Source organism: Phocoena phocoena, chromosome 1, assembly GCF_963924675.1.
Source record: "Phocoena phocoena chromosome 1, mPhoPho1.1, whole genome shotgun sequence".
NCBI classification, from domain to species: Eukaryota; Metazoa; Chordata; class Mammalia; order Artiodactyla; family Phocoenidae; genus Phocoena; species Phocoena phocoena.
Genome location: NC_089219.1, coordinates 83,885,869 through 83,897,728, shown reverse-complemented (window position 1 = coordinate 83,897,728; position 11,860 = coordinate 83,885,869). Strand labels below are relative to the sequence as shown.

The 11,860-nt window shown below is 43.9% G+C and overlaps 1 protein-coding gene across 1 annotated transcript in view; it reads right to left on the bottom strand.

The window, feature by feature from the left end:
* Positions 1-1,369: 1,369 nt before the first annotated feature.
* Positions 1,370-11,860, bottom strand: part of SLC44A3 (solute carrier family 44 member 3) — an 82,354-nt gene continuing 71,863 nt past the window's right edge. The window contains exons 13-15 of the mRNA XM_065877219.1: positions 5,203-5,340; positions 2,648-2,884; positions 1,370-1,551 (exon numbers count right to left, since the gene is read on the bottom strand). Of these exons, the coding sequence (XP_065733291.1) occupies positions 1,453-1,551; positions 2,648-2,884; positions 5,203-5,340 (474 nt within the window). The 3' untranslated portion in view covers positions 1,370-1,452. The remainder of the gene's footprint in view (positions 1,552-2,647; positions 2,885-5,202; positions 5,341-11,860) is intronic.

The following is an 11,860-nucleotide window of genomic DNA, read 5'->3' as shown; positions in this document are numbered from 1 at the left end:
GGATTCAAACTCTCATCTGACCTTTGCTTATTCCATTGTGACTCATCTGCCTCCAGTTCATTCTAAATCCAACTTGGAATAATCTTAAAACCATCTTGGGGAACACTGGTGGGGATGGGGTGGAGCGATTTTATATTCATATTCTGGCGTGAATAAATATTAAGAAACATACTGGATCGGGAATAGGACACGCTGTTTGATAATGAACTAGGATTTATAGTAGGAAGTGTTGGCAAAACCTAACCTTCAGTTACGATCTAGAGGAGGTCAAACAGCTAAGTGTTGTAATGATAAAAAATTCAATCGCTAACTCACTTTTTGACATTTTCTCAGCCAAGTGATTTCCTCTGATAGCACTGGTTCTGTTAGGCCTTGGGGGGTGAAATGTGCCTGCTTGTTTTTCGCGGAGGCAGATAATGAGGACATAGGGGTGTTTGATGAACCCACAAAAGCCCAGTTGACTTGCTCATCCTGCTGCAGTGACTAAGGTTAATGCCTCGGAGAAACTGCTCTGTCGTAAGTCCTTTTCCTAAAGGAGACTGTCAGAGCTCAACTAACAGTCTTGTTTAAGAGGAAAGTTGTAATTTGCATTGTTAAAGGGGACCTGAGCCAGCATGCTGTTTCCTGCCCTCCAGGAAGAGGGGTTTAGGGAAACCTTATATTGCACTGCTTGCCCTGCCAAATAAGCCGGATTGGGCGTCCTGTTAGGAGAGTTAGTAATTCAGTTTACCTGTTATGAGCCTGCCAATCAACACGTTAGATGTTCCTATTTGTTTAAAGCTTTAAAAAGGAAAAGCCGCCAGTGCACGCCCACCGTGGCCCTTTCCTCTGACCCACCACTGAATCTAAATCCTGGGAATGGGGTCCAGGCAGAAGGACTTTAAACCTTCCTCCGGGCAATCTCAGGTGGGGCTGTGGTTGAAAACCCGCTTCTGCAGAACCGATTGCTAATTTGTAAGACTTAGCCTTGTACTTTTAACAAAATTTAACTCTTCACATCTGGTTAATCTTCTGCCCGTTCTATACCACGCCCATCAGGTGGTAGTTCCTTTTACACTTTCGGTTTTAATTGTCCCTAAATCTAAGAATTGTACTTTGAAAAGCTATAACATATTTAGCACATTTCCAGGAGTGGAAGAGTAGGGAAAAGTCCTCTGTACTAGGGCAACATTCCAGAGATTTTTGCTAAGGTTTATTGGTTGTGAGTGAGGAACTGTCCTTTAAATTAGTTTTTAATTGACCACATAAACATGTTGTTAAAAGGTTTTTCAGTCCCTGTTGGTACAAAAAAGGTTGTATACTTTTATGGTTCTAGTATTGTAATGTGGTCAAATAGTGGGGACAAAAACAGGAAGAATAGGGTCCACGTTGGGCCCTATCGTTTATTCTGCACACGGCTCTTAGGAGAAGGAAACTTTTTCCAGGTACAAATACCTGATGGGTGCGCTTATCTTACAGAGGCCGGAGTTCTGTTCCCTCTTCATTCGTTAATGAGTTCTTGTCTCTCTGTGCCCTTGCATTGTTTAATTTGTTGATCCTTTTTATAAAACTCTGAAAAACAAAAGAATGAGTTAGACCAGTGTTCTGTATCTGCACGGATGGGCAATCATATACTTGGCCATATCATTTTGGGGAATTTAATCCTTAAAGTTTTCCCTGTTGAACTAAAATATCTTGGGGGGTGGGGTGGGTAGATTTCAAAGTCGGTTTTTAATCAGAAAAGTGTAAATTGGAGAAAGAAGACCTAGTTAGCTTCCTACCACCATCAGAAGTATTTTCTTTGAAGTACATACCAAATATGTTAAAGTGCTACTGTGTTTTTATGTTTTATTTGGAGAAGAATGAGGATACACTTAATTATAAAACTGTAGAAGTGCTTGTTAAACTTCAGTGCCTGGCCGGACTAAGGAGTGCTTCGCATGCTCTGTTTAAAAGCAAAAGGGCCTATGTTTTAGGGTAATAAAATGAAAGAAAATTGTTAAAATGTCACTTGACCCAGACAACAGAAAGAGATGAGAGACTTCATTCAGCTGTTAAAATATGCCTGTCTACACAGGATAAGGCAAATCAGCAACAACTGTGTTGCAAAAGCTGTTGGAAACAGCTGCCTGCTATTTCCAGATAGCAGTATGGGGGCTCTAATGAGGGTGTGACATTTCTCAACATTGTGTGCTGTGGTTAATAAAGGGCCTCAGAATCGCAGATCTGTCATACTGGCGCTGAAGGTGATTGGTCTACACTGGAGTGGGTGTCCCCTAAAATACAACGGGTATGACATGATGCTTGGGGATGCAAAAATGCCTTAGAAAAAGAGCAACTGTGAAATCTCCAGACCATCCAAAAGGCCAGACCAAGCCATTAGCACCAAAGGAGACTTGCACTGCTACTCCACCCAGACCCTCCTACCCTGGGTCATTTGCTTAGTGATAATTGCTCAGTTTCACTTCTTTCCAGGGAGAAGGTTTCAATAAGGGAGGTGGGGTCAACCTCAGAAAATACAGCCCAAATCTCACTCTCGGACATTGGGGTCATGTGGCCCTCCGGAAGAGAAAATAAGCTGGGAACCAGCCTCCTTTATGTGTGAGTCTTCAACGCTTTTGAGATTGTGAGGATGGAGTCTAAAACAGGAAATGAGATGTTTACTTACCAAAAACTCTTGGTCCATAAAGTAGGGCTTTTCTGATGTTCCATCATTTGTTTCCAGATCAACAGCAAAACACAGGAAAAGTGCATCCAGCACAGTTTCAAACATAGATAAAAAACTATGGGCTACTAAGTAGGCAAAAAAAGCAACCAATAGTAGTGGGATTGCCCACACCTGGAGCACACGGTGGTAGTTAAATGCCATCAGTCCTCCAAAAACTGTGAAACACACCACTAGCACCTGTCCAGAACAAGAGTTTGTTGAAAATGTTTATAAGTTGGTTGGTTAGGATATTTCAGAAAAGACGTCAGGTATAAGCAATAGTTTTCATGTATGTGCATGTGTGGGAGTGTATGTGCCTTACCGTAAAGAGTGCTTGTCAGAAAATTGGGTACAATGAAATAGGAAGAAGAAAAATGAAAAGCTATGATACCAAAAGAAAACCCAGCTAATTTGGAGGATGAGAAGAGTATATATACTTTCATTTTATCTGTGCCCAGTTTTTGTATTTATGCAGATGTAATGGTACCTCACAAAATTTTTAGTGTTTTTTTCACTAAATGCTACAAAAAGCATCTTCATTAAAAAATTTTTTTTATAAATGCTATTTTTTTATTAATTTTTATTAATTTTTGCGGTACGCGGGCCTCTCACTGCTGTGGCCTCTCCCGTTGTGGAGCACAGCCTCCAGACGCGCAGGCTCAGCGGCCATGGCTTACGGGCCCAGCCGCTCTGCGGCATATGGGATCTTCCTGGACCAGGGCACGAACCCGCGTCCCCTGCATCGGCAGGTGGACTCTCAACCACTGCGCCACCAGGGAAGCCCTATAAATGCTATTTTTAAAAACAACAGCACAACAACCCACTGAGTGGATATACTGTAGTTTAATATGTGAGTACTTTTACCCTGGGGATTAAAGTGGATGGGCTTTCCAATGCTGGTGTAGGGAGCTAATAGGATAATAGGCTTTTGCTATATGTAATTATTATATTTCCAGGAATATTATTACAGGCCATGATGTACCTAACTGTTAAACAGACAAATTGGAGCCCCTCTGGAGCCCGCACTGCACTTGGATATCCATAAAGATGGACGCAAATGTCTGCATGCCACTTCATTCAAAAAAAAAAAAAAACAAATCAGCAATTATGCGTTCCTTTTGGGAAATATAGGAAAATGAATTACTGCCTAAAATAAAATATAAGTCTGTTATAGAAGAGTAGCTCCCGCTCACCGCAACTAGAGAAAGCCCGCACGCAGCAAGGAAGACCCACTGCAGCCATAAATAAATAAATTTATAAAAAAAGAAAAAATGAAACCTCCTTCCAAAAATTCTGGGAAGTAGTTACAAAAAAAAAATTCTGGGAAGTAGATACAAAATATATCATCCACAATCCGACCAAGCTAACGTGAACAATACCACTTAGATACAACTACAACTTAGATTATTAGGCTGTTTTGAAAGGCATAATCAGTTTGTTCTTCTAGAGCTACTGTCCCATGAAAAGTCTCTGGGGCCCAGCTGTGCCTTAAAATATATGTGCAATTAACACACACCTGTGAAGTCCATGCATGTTCTAACTTGTTACTGACAGCAAACCATGACAGTAACGCACCAGAGATATACACTAAATGCCACAGAAACACAAAATGCTAACAAGGAGCCCCATATTTGGCACTGGCACAACTGGAGCCTGATATCTTGTTCATTTTAGGGCACCACGAATGTCCCTGGCATTCGTGTCCTATGCGGAGGACTGGCTGGAAGAAGCGAGGATGTCTAGCTTAGAAGAGGGAAGATGTGGAGGGAGGGTCAGGACATCTGTGGTCAAGAATTTGAAGGGCAGTCAACTGGAAATAGGACCAAACAGGTGTGTAGAATTAAGCCCAGTGGGTGACATGGAAAGAGACATGCTAGCACAGTATAAAGAATCTTCAACTTGAGGCATGGTCAAGTAGGGGCTGCAGCACCACTTTCATCGGTCTTTTAGGGATTCTTCCCTGTAACCCAGAAAGGGGATGTGTTATCTTTAGTTCACAGATAGGAAAAATGAGGTTTTCACAAGACTACATACAACTCCTTGGAAAAAGATGACAGCAGAAATGTAACTGGCTCCATTTGGGACAGTAACCATTCTACCTTTATATTTATGGATTCAATGCTCTTAAATCGTCAGGTTGTAATACTATTTCCATATATTTTTATGACAAACAACCCCTATAAAACATTCATTTTCTGAGGTTAGTAGCATTTTCATTTTAGATATGAGAAAGCAGTATTCAGAATGGTAGAAAGAAATGATCATAGCTAAGAGTAAGACTAGGATTCGAATCCTAGCTCTACCTATTGTGGGATCCTGGACAAGTTATTAAACCTTAGTTTCCTCATCTGCGAAACAGGGTTACTTCACAGGATTGAGGATTAAATGAGAGGATGAGGCATAGCATCTACCACAGAGTAAGCACTCGGGAAACAATAGTTCTCCTTCACGGTCTTGTTGTATGGCTTCATTTTTGGATCCCAAGTTCCTTTATTATTTTAGTGAAGACATCTCACCTTTCCTAGAAAAATTACGAAGTCTCCAAAGCAGTTAACAGATGTAAAATGACTTGAATTCTTGGATAAGAGTTTGAGTGCATCTTTTGCTGATGTACAAAAATCTGTCCCATTAATGGCAGTTGTAGTGTATGCATTCTGAAACAAAAGGCAGTAGTGAAAAAGATGATGAGTCTGACGGTTGTAAAGACAATATCAATGCCAATGCAGAATATTTTCAAAATAGAGAAAAATAGTTACTATTAACCCACTATCTCTGCCCGTAACAGGTCATTTCATCTTCAAAGTCCCTTCCGGTCTCTGGAATATATACACATATATTTTCATATAATTGTAATAAATGGAAAAGATAAATAAGTATTTCTGGTCAGTGTGGTGGATTGAGCATCACCGCTACAAACACATGGAAATGATGCGTAGAGCGTAACTATCTTAATGCACAGCAGAGTTTGAGGGGAGAAAAGAAGTTTAGGTGCTAGAAACAAAGCAGACCCTAGCTAATGGTGAGCGCTGAACCCGAAGACTCAATGGGCAGGGAATCAGTAAAGGCTTTAGGAGTGAGGGGCTGGGGATTTAACTCCTTGGGGCTAAGAAACAATGCTCAGGCCCATGCCAGGAAACTGAGCTGTCTGCATAAATACAGAATTTATATTCAAACTCAACAGCCATTCCAGGAAAGTGGTATAGAAATGCAACATCTGCCTAGGACCATTGAAATTACTAGGGTCTGGCCATAGGCAGAGCAAAACCACATCCCCCCAGGCCAGGGAATGGTGGAGGCCCACAGACAACCATCCTTGAAGAAGATGAAGAAGCCTTCACAGGAAAAATGTGCAGGTGACTGAAGGAAATGAACAGCACGTCAGACTAAATCTGCACCTTGAGAAAAATCTGAAATAAAGCACTGAAGGAAGCACGTTTACGATGTCAAGGAGACAATAGAAGGAAGAGTGACCATAAAGAATGAATAGCACGGTGTAAAAGATGAAGAGGCAGTGTAGAAAACAAACGGAACAGAAATTCTAGAAGTGAAAAGATATACAATTTAAATGGTTCAGTGTCATTGTTATATATCGGACTTATTTTCCTTTATATAGAAAATAAGCATTTTCATGTTGCTCCATGGCTTATTTATAATTTTAATTTTTAATAAATACATATTTTATCAGGGTGTGTGTGTGTGTGTGTGTGTGTAGCTAGGGCATATTTAGACTATTTCAAATATTTGGCTATTATAAATAACTATGCAATGAACATCTTAATTTCCTCATTTTGGATAATTTCTTAAGGATAAATTTCCAGAAATGAGATTATTAAGTCAAAGAGGACAAGTGGGTATATGTGTTCATATAAGAAGATTTCTTTGGTAATTTTTCCAATATACCTTTTCCTTATAACTATATGATAATTTCAAAACCATCTATTTCTTACCTTTCCCTTGAAATCTTTAAAATGCTACTTGCACTGCAGTTTACAATTTATAACTTCCCTGGGAAAATACACTGGAATGCTACCTGCTTGGGTTTTGCCTTGCCTTTTGGCTTAAAGGATGAAAGTTTTATCTCATGATATAAAAGTAATCCTTTCATACACTCATTCAAAAACATTGTAAAGAAACCAATTTGGAGTCTACTGCAGTAATTTAGCCCCAGTGATGCAAGTCTTAAGCAAGGTGAGTTACAGAGGAGAAGGAGACTAAGGCCGTGGAATTAACTGACCCTCTCTTGGTAACCCCCTCTTCCCCAAGGCCAACTAGAGAGGAATATTTGGCTCTTAAAGATGAAAGGCTGGTATTCACCTCCCCACACAGGGTATCCTGCTTGCCTCAGAGGGGATATTCTCAGTCAGATGTCAGATGAGGTCCCTGCAGAAATGCCTTAATGGGGCTTCCCTGGTGGCGCAGTGGTTGAGAGTCCGCCTGCCGATGTCAGGGGACACGGGTTTGTGCCCCGGTCCGGGAGGATCCCACATGCCGTGGAGCGGCTGAGCCCGTGAGCCATGGCCGCTGAGCCTGCGCGTCCGGAGCCTGTACTCCGCAACAGGAGAGGCCACAGCAGTGAGAGGCCCGCGTACCACAAGAAAGAAAAAAAAAAGAAATGCCTTAATGGTATTCCACAAGAAGTTTTGATTTCTGACTTATGTAGAATGCATGTGAAATTGCTTTTAATATCCCAAACTGGCTGTTGGTGGACTTAAGTCTTGAGTGGGGACGTGGAAACTCATTGCTCATAATTTGATCAAGCATTTTTGATCATCTAAGGTTCTCAGAGCCCTGACTACCAGCTCATCATCCTGAAGACACATGTGCAGGGTGGGTAGGTACAGACTGGAAACCAAGGTCAAAGGCATTGCCCCAGGTGCTCTGGAAAATCAGGGAACTTTTGTTTTTTCATTCTAACTTTATGGACATGACACTAGCAACTTTAATTAGAACAAAAGGCTACTTAAAAGCATGGTGGTTAAGGTAAGCACAGGCCCTGTAGCCAGTCTCTGGGTTCCAATCCTAGTTCTTTTTTTTTTTTTTTTGGCTGCATTGGGTCTTTGTTGCTGTGCGCAGGCTTTCTCTAGTTGCGGTGAGCAGGGGCTCTTCGTTGTGATACGTGGGCTTCTTATTGTCGTGCCTTCTCTTGTTGTGGAGCACGGGCTCTAGGTGCGTGGGCTTCAGTAGTTGCAGCACGTGGGCTCAGTAGTTGTGGCTCGCAGGCTCTAAAGCGCAGGCTCAGTATTTGTGGCGCACAGGCTTACTTGCTCTGGCATGTGGGATCTTCCTGGACCAGGGCTCGAACCCATGTCCCCTGCATTGGCAGACGGATTCTTAACCACTGCGCCACCAGGGAAGTCCCTCAAATCCTACTTCTTACCACCAACTGCCTGTCGGTCTTGGGCAAATGATTTAACCCCTCTCAGATCGATGTCCTGATCTGCAAAGTGAGTTATAGCACCTACTGCAAAGGGTTGTTGGGAGGATTAAAGAACAGATTCCCTATAAAGCATTTAGCAAAGCGCAGGCACATAGAAAGCATGTAATAAAGGGTGGCTATTTTCCTCCAGACCTCACCAATGATGAACTCATTTACTACTGGGAAACACAGAGGCCATTCTTTAAGTGCGGAGGAGGTGCGGAAAGGACCCGTGGTTTCTTCATCTGTAGACTTTAATCCCTCACATTCTCAGGGACCCAGGAGGGGCAGGACCTGCTTCCCAGACCACGTCCTAGGCCCCCACGTGGTCTTGCTCCACAGCGATACCCCATGCCGCTCAGCCTCTTTGCATTCGGGCTCTGTCCCCAGCCCCCCACGGCCCCACTTCTGCCCTCTGAACTGAGGTTCTTGGTGTTCTTCCTGATTCAGGCTGGGAACAGAGTTTCTGCGGGACTTCCTTTACCTACAGATCGTAACCTCATAGTCAGTTTAGCACAACTGCTTATAAGCAATAAAAATAGATTTTGCTCCCTGGCTAAAATGATTAAAGGTTAAAATAGTACTTTCCCATGCATGTGTTGACTCCACAGATCTTGGGGGCCCATAACCATTTGTCTTTTCTTTAATGTATCATGCCCAGTGAAAGACGGCATTAAAACCACTCTGACAGGGAAATTATATATACGCCTTCCTGCAGCTACTACACCACTAGTATTTGACCACAGGTTCAACCCTGATTGCCGCAGAGAGACCTAGAATTAATGTCTGAATGAAGAACTGGAGGAGGGAAGAATTGCTCATGACACAGGATATGGATCGCGAATTTCTGCAGTTTCAGCATTAGCTAATTTATACTTATTCTGAGGAGAAGTGCTTCCTTGCCAGGCAGCTGGAAGATGGACTGCAGTAAATGTTCAGTGTTGTAAGTCCTAGCTCGGAGCATTTGCATTTGCCTGGCATGACAGAACGCTAAGGCAATCTGCAGACCCTCACAATATGTGGAAAGGATAGATATAAGGAACAGGGAACACGTTTTGTTGGTTGTGAAGGTTAATCAGGAGATCCTGAAGCAAGAAAAAAGGAGGTAGAGGTACCAGGCTTTTATTACCAGACAAAATTCAGTGTGTCTCTTTAGCATCACCAAGCAAGTGGACACGTCTGTGCCTGAGACTGAACCCCTGAAAACACAAAATCGATACAGGGAAGGATTCCCCGCTTGACTATTGAAGCACCTCAACACCAGGTTGCATTCTCATTCCTTTGCCTGGGACTGAGGACTCCCTGCACGTACAGGTGGCTTTGCTTTCAGATTCGCATGGACTGTCCACCAAGGTCTGTCACAAGCTGCAGGGGAGGGTGGGTGGAGGTCTTGTGTGGCTGGGAGGATTCCTGAACAATGAACTACAACTCAAGCTCAGGTGAGACAGCAATGTGGAGTGGAAGCCCAGCCTGGGGTGAGGGAGAGGAGAGAGCATGGGGGAGTGGAGGGGGTAGAAGACGTCACATCAGTGGCATTAGGCCGGGCCCCTGCAGGGAACGTGGGGAGGATGGGGCCAAGGCAGCAGCAGAAGGCAGTGGACTGAGACTCAGGGGTCGAGCAGAGAATTGTGGTGGGACTCCTCCAGACCCAGATCTCGGCAGGGCTGAAACGCCATGCTGTGGAGCAAGGGGAGTGACAGGAAGGTTCAGCCTGTGCTTCTGGAAGCTCTCCCAGGCTGCCCTGTGAAGGTTCAGGGCAGATAGCTCATTACTGTCTAACGCTGAGCTACAAAGCCCTGCACCTCCCAAAGCTCATTCTCACCAAAGCCCTTGGGGAGCCCCCCAGGCACGTCCACTGTGCCTCCTGGTCTCTGCTTGAGTTGCACATAAATGCCCTGTGACCACTCAAACATTGAGTGCGTTGGTGTCATTAGCAGTCATAAGCCAGGGGCCAGGCCCAAAGAAAATGAGCTCCTCTGTGGGGAGAAAATAAGAGTACTAGGAATTGTGGGACTTCCCTGGTGGCGCAGTGGTTAAGAATCCACCTGCCAATGCAGGGAACACAGGTTCGATCGCTGGTCCGGGAAGATCCCCCATGTCACGGAGCAACTAAGCCCGTGCGCCACAACTACTGAGCCTGTGCTCTAGAGCCCACGAGCCACAGGTACTGAGCCACGTGCCACAACTACTGAAGCCCACACGCCTAGAGCCCGTGCTCCACAAGAGAAGCCACCACAATGAGAAGCCCGCGCACCACAACGAAGAGTAGCCCCCCGCTCACCACAACTAGAGAAAACCCGCTTGCAGCAACAAAGACCCAACGCAGCCAAAAATAAAATAGTAAATTAAAAAAAAAAGAGTACTAGGAATTGTAACTCTTTCCAGGTGCTCTGCTCCCTTCCACCCCACTTCAAGAGATGCCTTAGTGATATGTCCCGAATGGCTTGCCACAGACCTGGCAGTAGCTTCCTAATTTGTCCCTGTGGCCTTTTTTTCACTTTCACTATCAGTAGGCAGGTGTGCAACTTCTGTGTGTGAATAAATAATAATAGTAACTAATAATGGCAAGAATCACGGAGTGCAGACTATGTGCTGGGCCCTATTCTATATCCCCCTGAATGCATTTAGTCCTCTTAACAACCACAACTAGACCATGAGGTAGCTGCAGAGACTAGGGTGCAGAGAGGTTGGGTAGCACACCCCCGGCACACGCATGCGACGGAAGTTGCATCACTTACAAGAAATGGACCTCTGACTCATTCAGGCCCATCAGGAAAACATTTACTTTGAGCTGTACTCTGTGCTTTTCCTTCCAAAAGGTTCAAAATAATAAAGTGGTGCTCTTAGGAGACGTGTCATTAAAAAGAGCCAAGGATGCGGTAGGATGGTTTAGTAGAAAGAGGCTGGGTTCCAATCACGTTGCCTCCAAAGACTGGCTGAATGGCTTCCACTAGGTAATGTCACTTCGCACTTATACGAGCCCTCAGGTTCTAGCTAAAGATGCTACACGTCTCTGCGGTACTTCAAAGTGGACTAGGCACCCTCCTACTTAATCTGCTCCACCACAACTCAGTGAAATAACCACCATGGGTATATTATTCCTATTTGACAGAAAATTCTAATCTTTGAAGAGAAATGAAAGAGATTTAAGTGTACTTTTAGGTAACAGAAAAGTTGGATTACCTCTTTACTTTGAGCGTTGTCCAAGAATGTTAATTGCAGCTTTTACACAGAAAGAACATTTTTCCTCCTTAACTCAAGCCGGAAGCCAGCCCAGTCTACCCTGTGTCCTTCATCAGCGAAGGGCAGCCATTCGTCCTCCCACGAAACTGAAGCGGGCCTTTCTTTTGGTGGCAGAACTGTGAACCCGAGCTTCTGCTGACTCTTCAAAAAGGTAAACAAGAGTTTCCCTCCGTACAGGAGGGAAGGCATTTGCCAAAAGCCATGCCGTGAAGAGCCAGCTTTATTTCTGGAATGGCTTCCTAACAAAATTCTGATATTTATTAACTCAAAGTAAAACAGGAACTACGAAAACAAACCTGAGAAACTGGATGATGAATAAATAACACTGGTATTCATCCTTTCCTCAGAACCAAAAGTAATACAGTGAAATCTGAGCCCAGAGTGATCCCCGTACATCCAAGGGTCTTTTCTGGTAAAACCTGCAGGAACCATCACAAGCTAGTTTCATCTCAGCCCTGTTTTTATCACAAACACATGCTGAGGGAGGTGGAGCACAGCCTCCAGACCTGGCGCTC